This window comes from Salvelinus namaycush, chromosome 41, assembly GCF_016432855.1.
Source record: "Salvelinus namaycush isolate Seneca chromosome 41, SaNama_1.0, whole genome shotgun sequence".
Taxonomy (NCBI): domain Eukaryota; kingdom Metazoa; phylum Chordata; class Actinopteri; order Salmoniformes; family Salmonidae; genus Salvelinus; species Salvelinus namaycush.
The window spans coordinates 1050984-1073712 of NC_052347.1; the positions used below are offsets into that span (position 1 = coordinate 1050984).

Below are 22729 nucleotides of genomic sequence, written 5' to 3' on the forward strand. Positions count from 1 at the left end.
CAGCTTCTACCCACAAGCCATAAGACTGCTGAACAATTAATCAAATGGCCACCAGACTATTTACATTGACACCCCCTTTTGTTTTGTACACAGCTGCTTCTCGCTGTTTATTACCTATGCATAGTCACTTCACCCCTACCTACAGTACATGCACAAATTACCTCAACTAACCTGTACCCCCGCACACTGACTCAGTACCGGTACCCCTGTTTATAGCCTCGCTATTGTTATTTTATTGTGTTACTTTTTACTTTAGTTTATTTGGTAAATATTTTCTTAACTCTTCTTGAACTGCACTGTGGTTTAAGAGCTTGTAATAGCATTTGACTTTCAATGATGCGCCATCTCTAATGAACCATTGAAAGTGACAACAGAAAAGTACAAAGATCTTTTATAGCCAAGATACACCCTTCTCAACTTACATGACGAACCACAGATCTTAGGAACAGTTCACAAAGGGACTTTATAATTGAGAAAAGAGTATCCCTTAGCCAGATAACATTCGCTATAAATTATCGTTCAGTTCACCTTAGACGAGGTTCTAATCCCGTTCCTGGTACTTCATAGCACAAAAACACAATCTCATCCAATGGCATAAATCAATTGTCAACTCTAGATACTCCCATCTCAAGTAAACCCCTTCTTGACCCCTCTTCTGGACAAACTCACTGAGGGGAGTGAGCCTCTAGGTCACATATGTCAGAGTCAAGGCCCGCGGGCCACATCCGGCCCGCGAGAAGGTTTTTTACGGCCCCTGGGATGATCTTGATTTATTATTAGAACCGGCCCGCAGACCGCAGCAAGCCGGCAGCCCGCAGATCTTTTACACGCACCAATACTACATTTCCCACAATGCAACGGTGACGCACCGAGCAGTAGGCTGCTTCATTTCAATATTTATTGGCACAGCAGTCGTCAGCATCACAGTAAAATTAACTTTCAGATACCCATCAAAAATGGCAAAACGGAAGGTGGACACTGAGAACCGGGGGTTTCAAACAAGGTGGGAGTCGGAGTATATGTTCACGGAGGTAGCTGGAAAACCTGTGTGTCTTCTGTGTGGAGAAAGTGTGGCGGTACTGAAAGAGTATAATCTGAGACGACATTATGAAACGAAACACGCGGACAAAAACAAGAATATGGACATGGAACAAAGGCTACAAAAGGCAGAGGAATTAAAACGAGGCCTCAAATCTCGACAGGCTCTGTTCAAAAAAGCCAAATCACAAGGCCAGGCTGCTGTCAAGGCCAGTTTTATTTTGGCAGAAGAGATCGCTAAATCAGCCCGGCCATTTACGGAGGGGGATTTCATCAAAAACTGCATGATTAAAGTTTGTGACGAAGTTTGCCCAGAAAAAAGGCAACTCTTTTTAAATGTGAGTATGAGCAGAAACACCATTGCCGAGAGAGTAGACCAGTTGTCCATCAATCTAAAAGAGCAGCTTGTGAAAAAGGGAAAAGTTATAATTATATTTATATTTTAAAAATATTTCAGTTGAGTGGATGATAGAAAATTGCTATTATTGTTTTTTTCTTTGAAGTAAATTTAGCCCACTTTTGCTAAAATAGAAAATATAGGCTACTGATGGTGCCTTGAATACCGGTTTCTTTCATTTAATGTTCATGTTATGGGGATTTTTATATAAAGGAAATTTGTCTTTTGTGTCTGTTGAAAATTAAAGATTACTGACAGAGCCATAAGAAAATATTGCTTTATTTATCTGATCATATTGGAATATATTTGTTAGGTTTTCAGTAGGTTCAATTAGGTTCACTAGACTATATGCGTCATTTAAAAATTTTTCAATGAACATTCGAACAGTCCGGCCCTCGGCTTGTAGCTAAATTTTTTATTTGGCCCTCCGTCCATTTGACTTTGACACCCCTGCTCTAGGTCATACACTATCCCAGCATAAGTGCAACATCAGAGAGGACATACAATGGTTCCAGACACTGCCCTACACCTCCCCCCAATGTGAAAGGAGGGAGTGACTTGCGCACAGACATTGTGGAGACAAGTAATTGGAAAAAATACATAATCAATATTTAAAAGAAAATAAAGAATCAAATCCCTTCAATGTCGAGTACCTTAGCTTATATGTAAGCTTTCTCCCTTCGGAAACTAAGTTTACAACCTTTATTCTACAAGACAGACTTGCACATGTTTAGTCACAGAGAATAATCCATTGTTGAGGAAAATTAAAAATTAAAAACAGAACATAGAAATGCTCCCTAAGTTACAGGAGAACCAGTGTCTAAACACAGGCCTCATCACAACAGAAAGGACAGTCATCCCTCTGAGTCCTCATGCTCAGAATTGGGGTACTCACCATCAGAGATGTAGTCAGGATTAGAGAAAAGGTCAGGGAAATCATTCATTTTCCAAATCATAATTAAAAACCCAACTAATTATCCAACCAAAATGTAGAATGACATTGATCAATGATTCAAATTGGTCCTATCACTCAAAGTAAAAACTCTATTTAATACACATCGACATTGGCAGAATGTACATTTATAATAACATCCAGTATAATTATCCCATTACATTCACTCAATTAGTATTTGGTAGCATTGCCTTTAAATTGTTTAACTTGGGTCAAACGTTTCAGGTAGCCTTCCACAAGCTTCCCACAATAAGTTGGGTGAATTTGGCCCATTCCTCCTGACAGAGCTGGTGTAACTGAGTCAGGTTTGTAGGCCTCCTTGCTCGCACACACTTTTTCATTTCTGCCCACAAATCTTCTATGGGATTGAGGTCAGGGCTTTGTGATGGCCACTCCAATACCTTGACTTTGTTGTCCTTAAGCCATTTTGCCACAACTTTGGAAGTATGTTTGGGGTCATTGTCCATTTGGAAGACTCATTTAACTTCCTGACTGATGTCTTGAGATGTTGCTTCAATATATCTACATAATTTTCCATCTCATGATGCCATCTATTTTGTGAAGTGCACCAGTCCCTCCTGCAGCAAAGCACCCCCACAACATGATAATGCCACCACCGTGCTTCACGGCTGGGATGGTGTTCTTCAGCTTGCAAGCATCCCCTTTTTTGCTCCAAACATAGCGATGGTCATTATGGCCAAACAGTTATATTTTTGTTTGATCAGACCAGAGGACATTTCTCCAAAAAGTACGATCTTTGTCCCCATGTGCAGTTGCAAAACATAGTCTGGCTTTTTTATGGCGGTTTTGGAGCAGTGGCTTCTTCCTTGCTGAGCGTTCTTTCAGGTTATGTCGATATAGGACTTGTTTTACTGTGGATATAGATACTTTTGTACCTGTTTCCTCCAGCATCTTCACAAGGTCCTTTGCTGTTGTTCTGGGATTGATTTGCACTTTTGCACCAAAGTACGTTCATCTCTAGGAGACAGAACGTGTCTCCTTCCTGAGCGGTATGACGGCTGCGTGGTCCCATGGTGTTTATACTTGCGTACTATTGTTTGTACAGATGAACGTGGTACCTTCAGGCGTTTGGAAATTGCTCCCAAGGATGAACCAGACTTGTGGAGGTCTAAAAAAAAAGAATCTGAGGTCTTGGCTGATTTCTTTTGATTTTCTCATGATGTCAAGCAAATTTGCACTGAGTTGAACTTTAGGCCTTGAAATACATCCACAGGTACACCTCCAATTGACTCAAATTATGTCATTTAGCCTATCAGAAGCTTCTAAAGCCATCACATAATTTTCTGGAATTTTCCAAGCTGTTTAAAAGCCCAGTCAACTTAGTGTATGTGAACTTCTGACCCACTGGAATTGTGATGCAGTGAATTATAAGTGAAATAATTTGTCTGTAAACATTTGTTGGAGACAAATCTACAAAGTAGATGTCCTAACCGACTTGCCAAGACTATAGTTTGTTAACAAGAAATTTGAGGAGTGGTTGAAAAATGAGTTTTAATGACTCAACCCTAAGTGTATGTAAACTTCAACTGTACATAACCACACATTTCTGGTCTGCATTTCAAATGTTGTCTTTTTTGTAAATACCCTATTTCAATATGATCATCATCTCTCTCCCTCCTCCCTCATATTCTCCCTCTCTCACAATTGTTCCTCCAATGTCTGTATTATAAATAAAGTGCAGCATTGGGGGCATTCTTCCCACAGCTGTAACCACGGTAACTTCTCTCCAGCACTGCTCCCCACTTTGTCTCTGTCTGCAGCAGTATGTCGTGCTAGGTGTAGGAGAAGCTCCCTTGTTTGCTTCACCTCAATATGACCAGTCATTTCCCCGAAGCTGCATGACGTTGACTTCCTGTCTGCACAATCTTCGCTCTTGAGAAGATAAATAAAAAAAGAGAAAAAACGTAGTTCCAGGGAAGGGGGTGCAAGACAGAAAGACCTACAGAGAGAAAGGGAGAAAGAAAAGGGGAGGAAGAGAGAGAAGGAGAGACAAAGAGAGAATGGGGAAACAGTGAGAGAGAGCGAGAGAGAGAGTGGGGCGGGATAGAGTGAAATGTTCTGCGATTGAATGAGAGTGAGAATGAGACTGAGAGAGACTAGAAGAGGAAACCTTTTTGACTGCCAGCATTTTGTGGACCGGTCAGGATACACCATATGACAGACTACTGGTATCCTTTGAAGGAGCAGGAGGGAAAAAGCGTGGAGGGGTGAGAAAGAAAACAAGAGGCTAGAGACAAAATGGCTACATTCTCCACTGGCTCTGAATTTGGTACTGGTAGGTGAGTTTAGTTCTGTAGCTCTGCTCCTCTATGTTTCGCTACAGATATTAATCTGCACTCTTCCATGGACAATCCCAACAGGAGCTACTGTCAGTTATAGCTCTCTCTTCTGTGGCCATCTGACAGCATAGACATTAAAACAGGAAATTATCTTTTACTCTCTGCCTTGGAGAGCTCAAATGGAGAGTCCAAATATCTGCCAGTCGTTGTCGTCTCCGACAGTTGAACCCTTCTGTCATCTCCCGGAGCGTAGGCTTCTGTTGCTGGGGGGACCAGGAGCTGGGAAGAGCACCACAGGGAATGCCATCCTAGGTGAGGAGGTCTTCCAGACTGGGACAGAGACTGTCCACAGCACCGTTGGCCACGGGGAGGTCTGCAGGAGGCGTGTCACCGTGGTTGACACCCCAGGCTGGATTATACCCCATGACTCAGCGGATGATACCACCGGGGTCCCGCCAGAGCGGGCTAGCAAGGAGGGACCATGTGTCGGTGCCACCCTCTGTCCCCCAGGGCCCCACGCGCTCCTGATGGTGGTCCCTGTGTCACAGCCCTTCACAGAGGGCCACAGGAAGGCAGCAGAGAAGCAGCTGGGTCATCTAGGAGGAGGGGCCTGGAGGTCCACCATGGTGCTCTTCACTGGGGTTGACCAGCTACCTGAGGGGATGTTCGTAGAGGAGTTCATTGCAGCTGGGGAGCACCTTCAGTGGCTGGTGGAGAGGTGTGGTAACAGATACCATGGCCTGGATAGTAACACACAGCAGAGTGGGGATGACAACACGGTGAACACACAAGTTCAGGAGCTGCTGGAGAAGGTAGAGGAGCAGGTTAAGGAAAACCATGGCTGGTATTTTGCAGTAGACGAACTGATTCTGCTAGAGGAAGAGCAGGCAAGGAAGGCGGTGGAAGAGAGGCGGATGAGAGAGGAGCGGGAGGAGAGGGAGAGGCAGAGGCTGCGGATGGTCGGAGGGCCTCCCAGAGGTGACCAGCTCTTATTGCCTTCACTCTTAGAAGAAAGGGTTTCAAAAGGGTTCTCCAGCTGTCCCCATGGGAGAACCATTTGAAGAACCCTTTTGGATTCCACGTAGAACCCTCTGTGGAAAGGTTTCTACATGGAATCCCTAAAGGGGTTGGGACCTAAAAGGGTTTTTAACAACGGTTAATTTAATAACACCGGATAACGTTGTTACAGGGTTCTGCCACGGGGACACCTGAAGAACCTTTTTAAATATAACCTGCTTTTCTAAGAGTTTTGTATACTTGGCATAATAGTTCATAAAAGTTCATAAAGGTTTGAATAAATAACATACACGTTATAAAGCTTTCTATCTCTCCCTGTCTCTCACAGAGCTGAGGGTCCTCTTGCTGGGCTGGAAAGGAGTGGGAAAAAGTTCTGTAGGGAACACCATCCTGGGCCGTCGGGAATTTGAGTCGGGGACAGAGACGGAGCAGAGCCTTAGGAGGCAGGCCGAGGTAGCCGGACGCAAGGTCACCATTGTTGACACCCCCGGCTGGGACTGGTTCTCCATAAGACGCACCAAGAAACACGTCAGACAGGAGTCAAAGCGAGGGGCCACCCTCCTCCGGCCTGGCCCCCACACCCTTCTCCTGGTGCTGCCCATCATCTCCACCCTCACTTCACGCAAGAGGCGGACCCTGGAGGCCCACCTGGAGTGCCTGTTTGGTGATAGGGCGTGTCTCCACACCATGGTGCTGTTCAGCTGCGGGGATTGGCTGGGCCGAACGCCCGTCGAGGAGCACATTCAGAGGGGAGGTCGGGAGCTCCACAGGTTGTTGGAATACTGTGGGAACTATTATCACGTGGTGGACAGCAAGTTGCCGGGGAAGGACACAAGGAACATCTCAGATCTGCTGGACAAAATAGAGGAAATGATCAGAGAGAACGGTGATGAGGCCTTCTTGCCAATACAGAGTAAGTATACAGTAGATGATACTGACCCGCTATCTTCTTTCCCTGCTGTCATTAATTCACTTCTGGATGAAATTCATGTACACTACCATTCAAAAGTTTGGGGTCGCTTAGAAATGTCCATATTTTTGAAAGAAAAGCAATCGAACTCACAAAATGCTGATGCTCCAGACACTCAACTAGTCTAAAGAAGGCCAGTTTTATTGCTTGTTTAATCAGATCAACAGTTTTCCGCTGTGCTAACATAATTACAAAAGGGTTTTTTCATGATCAATTGGCCTTTTAAAATGATAAACTTGGATTAGCTAACACAATGTGCCACACATGAGTGATGGTTGCTGATAGTGGGCCTATGTACGCCTATGTAGATATTCCATTAAAAATCTGCCGTTACGAGCTACAATAGTCAGTAACAACATTAACAATGTCTAAACTGTATTTCTGATCAATTTGATGTTATTTTAATGGACACAAAATGTGCTTATCTTTCAAAAATAAGGAAAATAAAGTGACCCCAAACTTTTGAACAGTAATGTATGTTGTTATGATTTTTTTTGTCAAGCATTTTTTTGTTATACAGTGCATTCGGAAAGTTTTCAGGCCGCTTTACGTTTTCCACATTTTGTTACGTTACGGCCTTATTCTAAAATGGATGAAATAGTTTTTTTCCTTCATCAATCTACACACAATACCTCATAATGACAAAGCAAATACAGGTTTTTAGAAATGTTTGCAAATGTGTAAAAGAAAAAAACTGAAATATCACATTTACATAAGTATTCAGACCCTTTACTGAGTGCTTTGTTGAAGCACCTTTGGCAGTGATTACAGCCTCAAGTATTCTTGGGTGTGACACTACAAGCTTGGCACACCTGTATTTGGGGAGTTTCTCCCATTTTTCTCTGCAGATCCTCTCAAGCTCTGTCAGGTTGGATAGGGAGCGTCACTGCACAGCTATTTTCAGGTCTCTCCAGAGATGTTCGATCGGGTTAAATTCCGGGCTCTGGCTGAGCCACTCAAGGAAAATCAGACTTGTCCCGAAGCCATTCTTGCGTTGTCTTGGTTGTGTGCTTAGGGTCGTTGTCCTGTTGTTAGGTGAAACTTCACCCCAGCCTGAAGTCCTGAGTGCTCTGGAGCAGGTTTTCATCAAGAATCTTTATGTACTATGCTCCGTTCATCTTTGCCTCGATCCTGACTAGTCTCTCCGTCCCTGCTGCTGAAAAACATCCCTACAGCATGGTGCTGCCACCACCATGCTTCCACCACCATGCTTCACTGTAGGGATGGTGCCAGGATTCCTCCAGACGTGATGCTTGGTATTCAGGCCAAAGAGTTCAATCTTGGTTTCATCAGACCAGAGACTGAGAGGCCTTTTACTGAAAAGGCCTGATTGTTGGAGTGCTGCACAGATGGTTGTCCTTCTGGAAGGTCCTCCCATCTTCACAGAGGAACTCTGGAGCTCTGACAGAGTGACTATCGGATTCTTGGTCCCTTCCCTGACCAAGGCCTCCCCCAACCCGATTGCTCAGTTCGGCCGGGTGGCCAGTTCTAGGAAGAGTCTTGGTGGTTCCAAACTTCTTCCATTTTAGAAAGATGGAGGCCACTGTGTTCTTGGAGATCTTCAATTCTGCAGAAATGTTTTGGTACCTTTACCCAGATCTGTGCCTTGACACAATCCTGTCTAGGAGCTCTACGGAAAATTCTTTTGACCTCATGACTTGTTTTTTTTGCTCTGCTCTGACATGCACTGTCAACTGCGGGACCTTTACATGGACAGGTGTGTGCCTTTCCAAATCATGCCTCAATCAATTGAATTTACCACAGGTGGACTCCAATCAAGTTGTAAAAACATCTCAAGGATGATCAATGGAAACAGGATGCACCTGAGCTCAATTTCGAGTCTCATAGCAAAGGGTCTGAATACTTACGTGATTAATATATACACACATATTTGCAAAAATTGCTAAAAACCTGTTTTTGCTGTGTCATTATGGGGTATTCAAATCAAGTCGAATAAAATGTTATTGGTCACATACACATATTTAGCAGATGTTATTGCAGGTGTAGTGAAATGCTTGTGTTCCTAGCTCCAACAGTGCAGTAGTGTCTAACAGTACAGTATTATCTAAAAACGATTCAGTACAATAGACACAAATCTAAAAGTAAAAGAATGGAATTAATATATAAATATTAGATTGAGCAATTTCGGAGTGGCATTGACTAAAATACAGTAGAATAGTATTCAGTACATACATGAGATGATCACGTTTCAGGTAAGACCCAGATGCAGACAATTTCGAAGTAACAACAGTTTATTAATCCAACAGGGGCAGGAAAAGACAGGTCAAGGGCAGGCGTGGGTCAGTAATCCAGATAGGTGGGGCAAAGGTACAGGATGGCAGGCAGGCCCAGAGTCAGGGCAGGCAGGAAAGGTCAAAACCGGGAAAACTAGAATACAGGAAAAATCGAGATACAGGAACAGATCGAAAAATGGCTGGTAGGCTTGACGAAACAAAACGAACAAGCAACTGACAAACAGAGAACACAGGTATAAATACACAGGGGATAATGGGGAAGATGGGCGACACCTGGAGGGGGTGGAGACAATCACAAAGACAGGTGAAACAGATTAGGGTGTGACAGATGAGTAAAGCAGTATGTGAACATTATTTAAACATTATTAAAGTGGCCAGTGATTCCAAGCCTATGTATAGAAGGCAGCAGCCTCTAAGGTGCAGGGTTGCATAACCGGGTGAAAGCCGGCTAGCGATGGCTATTTAACAGTCTGATGGCCTTAAAATAGAAGCTGTTTTTCAGTCTCTCTGTCCTAGCTTTGATGCACCTGTCCTGACCTCGCCTTCTGGATGATAGCGGGGTTAACAGGCCGTGGCTTGGGTGGTTGATGTCCTTGATGATCTTTTTGGCCTTCCTGTGACATCGGGTGCTGTAGGTGTCCTGGAGGGCAGGTAGTTTGCCCCCTCTGGAGAGCCCTGCGGTTGCGAACGGTGCAGTTGCCGTAACAGGCGGTGATACATCCCAAAATGATGGTTTGTGAGGGTTTTAGGAGCCAAGACAAATTTCTTCAGCCTCCTGAGGTTGAAGAGGCACTGTTGCGCCTTCTTCACCACACTGTCTGTGGGGTGGACCATTTTAGACCGTCAGTGATGTGTACGCCAAGGAACTTGAGGCTTTCCCCCTTCTCCACTGCGGTCCCGTCGATGTGGATAGGGGGGTGCTCCCTCTGCTGTTTCCTGATGTCCACGATCATCTCCTTTGTTTTGTTGACGTTGAGTGAGAGGTTCTTTTTCTGGCACCACTCTCCCAGGGCCCTCACCTCCTCCCTTTAGGCTGTGTCGTCATTGTTGGTTATCAGGCCTACTACTGTTGTGTCATCTGCAAACTTGATGATTGAGTTGGAGGTGTGAGTAGCCACGCAGTCATGGGTAAACAGGGAGTACAGGAGGGGGATGAGCACGCACCCATGTGGGGCCCCTGTGTTGAGGATCAGCGAAGTGGAGGTGTTGTTTCCTACCTTCACCACCTGAGGGTCATCTGACAGGAAGTCCAGGACCCAGTTGCACAGGGCGGGGTTTCAGACCCAGGGCCCCAAGCTTAATGATGAGCTTGGATGGTACTATGCTGTTCATTGACTATATTCTGAGCTATAGTCAATGAACAGCATTCTTACCTAGGTATTCCTCTTGTCCAGATGGGATAGGGCAGTGAGCAGTGCGATGGCATCGTCTGTGGATCTATTGGGGTGGTAAGCAAATTGAAGTGGGTCTAGGGTGTCAGGTAAGGTAGAGGTGATTTGATCCTTGACTAGCCTCTCAAAGCACTTCATGATGACAGAATTGAGTCATTTTGTTCAGTTCCCTTTGCTTTCTTGGGTACAGGAACAATGGTGGACATGTTGAAGCAAGTGGGGACAGCAGACTGGGACAGGAATATGTCCGTAAATACTCCAGCCAGCTGGTCTGTGCATGCTATGAGGACGCGGCTAGGGATGACGTCTGTGCCGGCAGCCTCGCGAGGGTAAACACGCTTAAATGTCTTAGTCACGTCAGCCACGGAGAAGGACAGCCCACAGTCCTTGGTAGCGGGCCACGTCGGTGGCACTGTGTTGTCCTCAAAGCGGAAGAAAGTGTTTAGACTTCGGTGTCCGCGACGTGGCTTGTTTTCCCTTTGTTGTCCGTGATTGTCTGTAGACCATGCACCTACGTCTTGTGTCTGAGCCATTGAATTGGGACTCCACTTTGTCTCTGTACTGATGTTTTGCCTGTTTGATTGCCTTACTGAGGGAATAACTACACTATTTGTATTCGGCCGTATTCCCAGTCAACTTGCCATGGTTAAATGCTGTGGTTTGCGCTTTCATTTTTGTGCGAATCCTACCATCTGGTTTGGGTAGGTTTTATTAGTCACAGTGGGTACAACATCTCCTATACACTTCCTGATGAACTCAGTCACCTTATCCGTGTATTCGTCGATGTTATTCTCAGAGGCTACCCAGAACATGTCCCAGTCCGACTGATCAAAACAATCTTGAAGCATGGATTCCGATTGGTCAGACCAGCATTGAATAGACCTTAGCACGGGTACCTCCTGTTTGAGTTTCTGCCTATAGGAAGGTAGAAGAAAAATGGAGTCCTGATCAGATGTGCCTAAGGGAGGGCGGGGAAGCGCCTTTTAGGCATTTCGAAAAGGTGAGTAGCAGTGGTCCAATGTTTTGGTCCAATGTACTACAGTGGTCCAATGTACTACCTTCAATGTGTTGCTAGAACTTCGTTAGCATTTTCCTCAAATTTGCTTTGCTAAAATCTCCAGCTACAATAAATGCGGCCTAAGGATATGTGGTTTCCAGTTTGCACAAAATCCAGTGTAGTTCTTTGAGGGCCGTTGTGGTATCGGCTTGAGGAAGAACATACACGGCTGTGACTCCCAAGAGAATTCCCTTGGGAGGTAATACGGCCGGCATTTGTTTGAGGTATTCTAGGTCGGGTGAACCAAAGTACTTGAGTTTCTGTATGTTATCACAATCGCACCATGAGTGGTTAATCATGAAACATACACCCCCTCCTATTTTCTTTATTTCTGCCTGCGCAATGCACTGAGAACCCAGATGGCTGAATGGACGGGGACAGTAATATCCCGAAGGAGACCCTCGCCCTTAGCTCGTCTACTTAATTATCCAGAGACTGAACATTAGCAAGTAATATACTCGGTAGATGGTGTGCACGCCTCCTGAGTCGGACTAGAATTCCACAACGAATACCTCTTATCCAGCCGGCGGTGTTTTGGAGCAGCCTCTGGAAAAAGTTAAATTGTCCTGGGGGGTATGAACAAATGATCCAATTCGGGAAATCATATTCCTGGTCGTAATGCTACCGCCGCTCTGATATCCAAAAGTTATTTCCGGCTGTATGTAATAACACAAAACCTTTTCTGGGCTAATAATGTATGAAATAACACACATAAAAATACCGCGAAGTTGCTTAGGAGCTAGAAGCAGAGCTGCCATATATGTCGGCGCCATCTTACTTGTGTTTAGATTGCCAAGGATTTTTATTTATTTAATCAATTTTAGAATAAGGCTGTAATGTAACAAAATGTGGAAAAAGTCAAGGCGTCTGAAAAACTTTCCGAAAGCACTATATGTAGACACTGCCGGAGGTAATGAATATGAGGTTGAAAAGTGGCATAGTTGCCCTTTAAAATCCTTAAGAGCCTATTGACACACCCATATAAAAAAATCCCATCAAAATCTGTCAGTTTAAGCTAGAAATATCAGTTTGTTTTGCAAGGGATGTGTCTCAATCCACCGCTTCTGCCTATGTCGGCCTTCCGCATCTGCGGTGGAAGGTAGCCGAGCTACAGCGGTATTTGTCAGACCATGAGACATCCCGGAAATCGGTCTTCTCCCATAAACGTCTGTGGCATCCGAACGAGTTTGGCCTAACTATTATGACCACCGTATGGAAGGGGGAGACTCTTGTAAACCCGATGGTGTCCTCTGTTTTTTCTCTACGACCCCCACAAGTGTCACGGGACTCGTCTGAAGGTAAACCGTACAAACAATTGGAAGTATGGAGGTAGTTTTGTGCCAACAAAAATAAAAGGGTAAATATAAGTTGAAAAAACAAACATATTTCCTGAGGTTTCTTAAAAATGACACACTTCAAAACCTTATTCCTTATGATTTATTTTTTGCCAGTCTTTTTTGCCATTCATGAATGTGTTATTCAATGTCTTTCTATGGGCTGTAGTACTAAAGGCCAAATTCAATATTTTATCAAATTATTTTAACATTCTAAACCCCCCCCCCCCCCCCCCCGAGGATAAGTTTTGAGATAATTGGGATCTTTTGTGTTTGACAGTGGATGAAGAAAGCCCTGAGTCATCTGAGAACAACAGCCCTGAAGAGGACTGTAGCAGAGGATGCCAGCTCCAGTAGTGACAAGGGCACATGCTTACACACTGTAAGGTGGACACGTTCCCGCACCCCAAGCCAAAACATTCACATTTTAAAGTGACCTGGTGTAGAACTACACTGGAAATGAAATGAAAGAACACATACAATGCCTTCAGAAAGTATTCACACAACTTGACTTTTTTCAATGGAAAATGTCAAGGGGTGTGAAGATTTTCTGAAGGCACTGTACATGTATTCAAAGTAGTTGGGTCATTCTTGAATTTCTGTGGCATTTGCAATCATGAAAAACACTTTTAAGGACAAATAATTGTACATCATTCATGTTTTTGTATATATTGAACTGTTTATCAATGATAAAACATAATGCAAGACCTTTATACTGCATGCAATAGTTAGGGCAAGCACATCGACCCAGTATAGAGTTGTAGTGACATAATTTGGGCATTCAGAGATATCTATTATTTTGAATGCTAGAAAGTAGACAAAATAGATTGTACAGTTCAATGAAAACAAACAAACAAAGGCTATTAAAAGAAGGAAAATAATGTATATAATAAAAATATATATTTACACACAAATATATGGGGGATTGGAAATTATGCAGATAATTACATTGATAGAAGCCACACTATCTGCAATATTAAAGCTGATCTCATTACTCATTACAAAGTTATACAAGGTAACAGTAAACATGTTGTCCCCCCACGAATGATACAGCCTTGGGCCAATTAGTAACAACAATTCAAACAAGGGTAACACTTTATTTGAAGGTACACATGTTAGCCACTAATTTCTAGTTTATAAGTATGTATATAAGTAGCTTATAAGGCCTTTATTGTGTTATTAGCCATACATAAGGCTTAATTAAGTGATTTGTTATTCAAACATTATAAGGCATGTAATACTGGCCAATCCTTAATAACCTCATAAGCTATAATAAAGTAATAGTTATTGTTAATAAATAGCAAGTTACACAAGAAACTGTCTCAATGTGGTACTAACAAGGGCATAGTACCTCAATATGTGTGTGACCATATTTTTACTTGCGGATTTTCCCCCCCCATTAAAAATCCATTAAGGACCTCATTGGACAGGAAGGGGCACACCTCCCTCATATATACCATACAGCCAACATTCAAGTTACATTTTTATGTAAACAATTAGCAACTCAACTTCCAAATATAGTTGCATACATGTTGGCTTTATTGCATAGAATGTGGCATACTTACTATGACTGTGATATGGGGTTGCCTCACCTGATGTGGTCACCTCAATTGAAATGTAAATGAAGGACAATTACATTGTGTGAGCAAAATTATTCATGTTATCACTTTAGTCAATTATTTTTAGTGTTAAAGACTTAATTTACCTAAAATGTGTCATTGGTGTTACCGTGTTACCGTTACTGCTCCTACTGGTGGCACAATTCTATCATAATGGTAGAAATGATTTAAAGTCATTAAGCTGCCATAATAGTTGATTTGAAATGGGAAGGTGTACCCAAATACATTTAAATAATTAATATCTAGAGAATGGACGTTTCCAAAATCCCCAAATGCCACAGCAATTCAAGAACGACCCAGTTGTCATTGTTTCCCTCAAGGAGTTATGGTAATTATAAATGCAACTACGCATTATGAATACATTGTCTTAGAAATGCATGTGTGCTGGGCATCCTAAAGATAAAAGGCACTCTTAAAACAATCACATCAATCGAATCATTTTACCAGACTTTGGGTTGTGTCGTCAGAACAATACTTAACTGGACTGTAGTAATGGATGTTCTGTGAGACAGCACTGCCGTGTATTATTGAAATCTAACATTAACTTTTTAGTTGAAATATCGCAACTCTGACACTTCTAATGCTTTACTGAATGTTTTATACAGTACTGCATTGCAGAACGCATACTTAAAAATACATGCACATGATGTTATTTGAATGTTTAATTGCACTGAAATTCATGGAAACAACATGTGGCAAAATATATAAATACTTTTTTGGGGTCTTCCCTGTTTTGCATGTTATTTTGGCATTAATACGTGTTACATATCAGTTTGCAAACAATGTAAAAAATGCATATATCATTTGTTAATAAAGCTGCATACACGCATGGTCTCTTTTTTGTTTTCTTGAGGAAGGCAGCTCCAAAATGCAGGTGTTTCAGCCTAGCTCAGTGCTTTCTGTGTTGGTGGGGCGAGCCAGCAGAAAATAGGAGCATTGCGCCGTGATTGGCTCTGTGTTCTGTCACTCATGGGGACAGTAAGTCATCGCCAAGTTGTAGTCCTTAGTAAGGGTAGACATCCAACATTTCAGCCCTTTGGGTCCTGCCATAGAGTTATATTACAAGTGCCCTTCCAAGAAGACTCAAGGTCATTGGCCACTGATAAAATGGCGTCAAATCACCTTATATGTAGCTTTGATTGGACTGATCATGTCAATGTCTTAGCTAGCAGTCATCATCATGAATCAAGTCGACAATCTACTGGCAAATCATTTTTAATCATTGTCATATGAAGATAAATAATGAAGAGAAATTATAGATAAAACGTATCAGTACTCATCGGCAATAGGACATAAAGATTACACAACAAGTTGGAAATCGCAAATTCAACAATGAGTCGTTTGGAAGGAATCAGTGGCTAACTGCAAGCATTGCAAAGCAACCACTAACGTTAGCCTGCTATTCAATGGAGTGGCTGTGTTTTTTCCACCCCCGAGTTCCCACCATAAATCCAGAGAATGCCAGACTTTGATGACAAAATTTGCCCACAAAGGACCGCCGTGGCACTTTCACAAGGTGAGTCCAAAAATGTATTGAATGCTGCAGCATAAATGATGTAATATGCAAGGGAGATATGTATACTGCAGCTAAGAAATAGTATACTAAGTATATGCTGTGTAGTACCTGGTAGGTTCCACCGCGTTGGTGAAAATAGATCAAATGATTAGGGTGGGCACATGGGCTACTAACAAGTAGTACTAACAATTAGGGTGGGCACATGGGCTACTAACAAGTAGCCCATGTGCCCACCCTAATCATTTGATCTATTTTCACCAACGCGGTGGAACCTACCAGGTACAACCCCAAATCCGTAAACACGGGCACCCTCATAGATATCAACCTGACCAACCTGCCCTCTAAATACACCTCTGCTGTCTTCAACCAGGATCTCAGCGATCACTGCCTCATTGCCTGCGTCCGTAATGGGTCCGCGGTCAAACGACCACCCCTCATCACTGTCAAACGCACCCTTAAATACTTCAGCGAGTAGGCCTTTCTAATTGACCTGGCCAAGGTATCCTGGAAGGATATTGACCTCATTCCATCAGTAGAGGATGCCTGGTTATTCTTTAAAAGTGCTTTCATCACCATCTTAAATAAGCATGCCCCATTCAAAAAATGTATAACCAGGAACAGATATAGCCCTTGGTTCACTCCAGACCTGACTGCCCTTGACCAGCACAAAAACATCCTGTGGCGTACTGCATTAGCATCGAATAGCCCCCGCGATATGCAACTTTTCAGGGAAGTTAGGAACCAATATACACAGGCAGTTAGAAAAGCAAAGGCTTGCTTTTTCAAACAGAAATTTGCATCCTGCAGCACTAATTCCAAAAAGTTTTGGGACACTAAAGTCCATGGAGAATAAGAGCACCTCCTCCCAGCTGCCCACTGCACTGAAGCTAGGAAACACTGTCACCACCGATAAATGACGATAATTGAGAATTTCAATAAGCATTTTTCTACGGCTGGCCATGCTTTCCACCTGGCTACCCCTACCACGGTCAACAGCTCTGCACCCCACACAGCAACTTGCCCAAGCCTCCCCCATTTTTCCTTCACCCAAATCCAGATAGCTGATGTTCTGAAAGAGCGGCAAAATCTGGACCACTACAAATCAGCTGGGCTAGACAATCTGGACCCTCTCTTTATCCGCCGCAATTGTTGCAACCCCTATTACTAGCCTGTTCAACCTCTCTTTCGTATCGTCTGAGATCCCCAAAGATTGGAAAGCTGACACGCTAGACCCAAACTGTTACAGACCTATATCTATCCTACCCTGCCTTTCTAAGGTCTTCGAAAGCCAAGTTAACAAACAGATCACCGAACATTTCGATTCCCACAGTACCTTCTCCACTCTGCAATCTGGTTTCCAAGCTGGTCGCGGGTGCACCTCAGCCACGCTCAAGGTCCTAAACGATATCATAACCGCCATCGATAAAAGACAATACTGTGCAGCCGTAGTCATCGACCTGGCCAAGGCTTTTGACTCTGTCAATCACCGCATTCTTATCGGCAGACTCAACAGCCTTGGTTTCTCAAATGACTGCCTCGCCTGGTTCACCAACTACTTCTCAGACAGAGTTCAGTGTGTCAAATCGGAGTCTCCGATGGGGGTGCCACAGGGTTCAATTCTCGGGCCGACTCTTTTCTCTGTATACATCAATGATGTCGCTCTTGCTGCTGGTGATTCTCTGATCCACTTCTACGCAGACAACACCATTCTGTATACTTCTGGCCCTTCTTTGTACACTGTTAACTAACCATAGAACTCTCCTTTCCGTGGCCTCCAACTGTTCTTAAATGCAAGTAAAACTAAATGCATGCTCTTCAACCGATCGCTGCCCACCTGTCTAGCATCACTACTGTGGTTCTGACTCAGAATATGTGGACAACTACAAATACCTAGGTGTCTGGCTAGACTGTAAACTCCCCTTCCAGGCTCACATTAAGCACATCCAATCCAAAATGACATCTAGAATCGGCTTCCTATTTCGCAACAAAGCCTCTTTCACTTATGTTTCCAGGACACAGATTAAGCCTAGTAATTGGACTATTGCATGCTCAATGAAGAACCTGTCAAATATACCAGGACTAACAACAGAAAACCATTGTAACTTCAGTCCAGTCCTGCTCCAGCCAGTCCCCACCATCTTCAGCAACATGTTATTTTCTGTGTGGGAGCAGCTCCCTAATATGCTTCATCTGAATCATAAGTCCCTTTCCAGAGATGTGCTGCACTGTGTTGACTTCCCGTCTGCATTGTGTAGAACCTGCTCTCTTTAAGGCTGAATATGACGAGATACTGGGAATGTGAGGGAAAGACCATTAGAGAGGGAGGAATAAAGAGGAAGGGAGTCAGAGATGGGATAAAGTAAAATGTTTTGCGATAGAGATGAGAGCCAAGAAGAAGAGGACTGCCCGCATCTTGTGGAGCTCTCTCTCTGTTCACATAGTCTAACAGACTGAGACTATCCCCTGAAGGACTGGGAGTAGAAGGGAGGTGGGGAGTGAGAAAGAAAGATAACAAGAGGCTAGAGTCAAAATGGCTACAGTCTTCTCTGGCTCTGAATCTGGTAACCGTAATTGAGTTTAGTTTCTGAATGGCAGGTATCCATACGCACTCCTTCTTGCACAATCCCAGCATCTGCTGTCAACTTTATCACAGCATATAAACTAAAAACAGGAAACTGTCCCTTTTACCTGACTAACTTCCTGTTGTGGAGAGCACAAAGGAAGAGTCAAAACAGCAGTCGGTGGTTGTTGGCATTGTCTCCGTCAAGAGAACCCATCTCCTGGTAAGCCGGCTCCAGTTGCTGGGGGGGGGGGGGGGGGGGGGGGGGGGGCAGGAGCTGAGAGTAGAACTACAGGGAATACCATCATAGAGACTGTCCACAGCACCGTTGGCCACAAGGAAGTCTGCGGAAGGCGGATCACCCAGCCTGGATTACACCCCATGACTCAGCGAATAATGCCACCGGGGCACCACCAGAGCAGGCGAGCGAGGAGGGACTGTGTGTCAGTGCCACCCTCTGTCCCGCAGGGCCCCACACGCTGCTTCTGGGGGTCTCCATGTCGCAGCCCTTCAGAGGGCCACAGGAAGGCTGCAGAGAAGCTGATGGGTCATCTAGGAGGAGGGGCCTGGAGGTCCACCATGGTGCTCTTCACTGGGGTCGACAAGCTACCGGAAGGAACATTTGTGGATGAGTTCAGCACAGCTGGGGAGCCCCTTCAGTCGCTGGTGGAGAGGTGTGGTAATGTATACCATGGCCTGGATCATAACACAGAGCAGAGTAGAGATGACAATACAGTGAAGACACAGGTTCAGGAGCTGCGGGAGAAGGCAGCGGAGCTGGTTAAGGACAACCATGGCTGGTATGCACAGCAAACTGGTGGAAAACAACGCAAACCAGATCATAGTGTAAAACACAGCAAAGCACACCCTGTATTCAATAAGGATTAAATATCAAAAGGTCTTCAGACTAAAGTGCACATGCAATAAATAGGTAAGCCCCTTAAACGTAGCAATACATACAAAACACAAGAATTACCTCGCAGGCTGCCTGCAAGTCTACACAGCCAAACAAGTGTACTCCAGATGCTTACAGCTAACACAGAGACTATATAGAAGATGTCCTCCGTGATGGAAGTTAGCAAGCTACCATAGGTCTAATGTGAAACAGCAACAACTCTTTCCCTTCTGCCACTCCAGGAAATAAACCACCATTTTGCAGGAACAGGCGGAGGTGCTTTCTGCTGAGTCACTTCTGTCACCAATCAGAACACTCAAACAATTCATTCAAACAGACCAATTGGAAAGCATATACAATTCACATGACAACTGTAATTACTCAAATAGAGGCACCTATTTTAGGTGAAGAAATTCGGCTTGTCACCAAAAGCACTCACAAACTTCTACAGATGCACAATCGAGAGCATCCTGTCGGGCTGTATCACCGCCTGGTACGGCAACTGCTCCGCCCACAACCGTAAGGCTCTCCAGAGGGTAGTGAGGTCTGCACAACGCATCACCGGGGGCAAACTACCTTCCCTCCAGGACACCTACACCACCCAATGTCACAGGGAGGCCATAAAGATCATCAAGGACAACAACCACCCGAGCCACTGCCTGTTCACCCCGCTATCATCCAGAAGGCGAGGTCAGTACAGGTGCATCAAAGCAGGGACCGAAAGACTGAAAAACAGCTTCTATCTCAAGGCCATCAGACTGTTAAACAGCCACCACTAACATTTAGTGGCTGCTGCCAACATACTGACTCAACTCCAGCCACTTTAATAATGGGAATCGATGGAAATTTATGTAAAAATGTATCACTAGCCACTTTAAACAATGCCACTTAATATAATGTTTACATACCCTACATTACTCATCTCATATGTATATGTATATACTGTACTCTATATCATCTACTGCATCTTGCCATCTTTATGTAATACATGTATCACTAGCCACTTTAAACTATGCCACTTTATGTTTATATACCCTACATTACTCATCTCATATGTATATACTGTACTCTATACCATCTACTGCATCTTGCCTATGCCGTTCTGTACCATCACTCATTCATATATCTTTATGTACATATTATTTATCCCTTTACACTTGTGTGTATAAGGTAGTAGTTGTGGAATTGTTAGGTTAGATTACTCGTTGGTTATTACTGCATTGTCGGAACTAGAAGCACAAGCATTTCGCTACACTCGCATTAACATCTGCTAACCATGTGTATGTGACAAATACAATTTGATTTGATGTACACCTCCAATTGACAAAAATGATGTCAATTAGCCTATCAGAAGCTTCTAAAGCCATGACATCATTTTTTGTTTAAAGGCATAGTCAGCTTAGTGTATGTAAACTTCTGACCCACTGGAATTGTGATACAGTGAATTATAAGTGAAATAATCTGTCTGTAAACAATTTTTGGAAAAATTACTTCTGTCATGCACAAAGTAGATTTCCTAACCGACTTGCCAAAACTATAGTTTGTTAACAAGAAATTTGTGGAGTGGTAGTAAAACAAGTTTTAATGACTCCAACCAAAGTGTATGTAAACTTCCGACTTCAACTGTATATATATATATATATATGTATATATACATAGTATATGGTATATAGTATATATATATATATACTATATATATACAGTATATATATATATATATATATATATACTGTAATTCTACAATGTAGAAAATAGTAAAAATAGAGAAAAACCCTTGAATGAGTAGGTGTGTCCAGTCTTTTGACTGAGACTAATATATATATATATATATATATATATATATATATATATATATATATATATATATATATATATTATATTAGTCTATATTAGTACAGTATATATATACTAATATATATATATATATATATTAGTCTCAGTCAAAAGACTGGACACACCTACTCATTCAAGGGTTTTTCTCTATTTTTACTATTTTCTACATTGTAGAATTACAGTGAAGACATCAAAACTATGAAAAAACACATATGGAATCATGTAGTAACCAAAAGTTTTAAACAAATCAAAATTTTATATTTGAGATTCTTCAGAGTAGCCACCCTTTGCCTTGATGACAGCTTTGTACACTCTTGGCATTCTCTCAACCAGCTTCACCTGGAATACTTTTCCAAGAGTCTCAAAGGAGTTCCCACATATGCTGAGTACTTGTTGGCTGCTTTTAGGCCTACAGTATAAAATGATTCAATACAGGTAGATATACATGTTGTTCCCACAAATTTCATTGAGTGCAATTGAACATTCAAATATGAATGTGCAAGTTTTTTGAGTATGTGTACTGCAATATACTATTAGATGAAACAGTCAGTAAAGCAATAGAAGTGTCCAGAGTTGCCATATAAAAAAAGTAATGTTGCATTCCAGTAATACATAGCAATGCTGTCACACAACATCCCTTCTTACATTGCAGTTAAGCAACATAAACACAGGAGCGCCTTAAGGGACAGTTTTAAGACCATTCCTATTCAATCTAATTTGAAAAAATTATAACAGGGATCCAAGGGGCTAATCAAGGAAATACTTTACTTTTCTATCCTTTCTCAGTATTAAATAAGGAAAACTTAGAAGAAAAAACAAATGAGGTGCTTATTCCACTGAACTGTGTTTAACAAACATTCATCGTTTTTTGCAATACCATTCAAATAACATCCAAAGATATTTTGTAGGTCTATATGTCCAATGTAGGCCTATTGCATGTCTTCCCATATTTAAAAGATGTCTGTGAACTGAACATAAACTTCAAGTGTTGCTGACACCAAACGCAACTGAGGAATCAACAGAACCCACAGCTTGTTACTGTTTCAGTCAAGGGTCAAGAACAGATTGGCCAAGATTGGCCAGTAACATGTCCACTATGGATTTAGCATGAGGTTCCCAAGGAAGATTGAATCGCATGACACTCCTGGAGCCAGGAGACTTCCTGCTTTGCGGTGAGAGTTATTATCCATTATTAAATTATGCAACATAAGGGTTGGAATTAAAAGTTAGCTATCAGACAGACCAGTTGTAACATCAAGAGTTAGCATAAGTTGTGGTAAATTAGGTTTAATTGTCCTACGGAACTGGTTGTGCTTCTCACTGAATACAAAGCATCTTTAGGGAGCTTGTGAATGGTTTCAGAGAGCCATACGTTGTGCCTCATCAACACTTAAGGTTTGGCACAATCCCAAATAGAGAATTTCCCCCAAGCTATCTGGACAAAAGCCCCAAAGCAAAAAAAAGTGTGCGAGAACCCTAGTCCCAGTTTTAGGTTGAATACAGGGCAGTGTCTCTGTGGTCAACCTCCATTATTTAAGCAGTGCCTAGGTCAGCACACAAACACACTCTCTGTCTATCACACACAATATACTGTA

General features: G+C 42.9%; 1 protein-coding gene across 1 annotated transcript; it reads left to right on the top strand.

The window, feature by feature from the left end:
- Positions 1–4390: 4390 nt before the first annotated feature.
- Positions 4391–15099, top strand: LOC120034558 (GTPase IMAP family member 8-like). Its single transcript, XM_038981157.1, has 3 exons — positions 4391–5665; positions 6033–6617; positions 12992–15099. Exons 1-3 carry the CDS (start codon positions 4867–4869, stop codon positions 13066–13068), a joined length of 1461 nt encoding a protein of 486 aa, XP_038837085.1. The 5' UTR covers positions 4391–4866; the 3' UTR covers positions 13069–15099.
- Positions 15100–22729: the final 7630 nt, after the last annotated feature.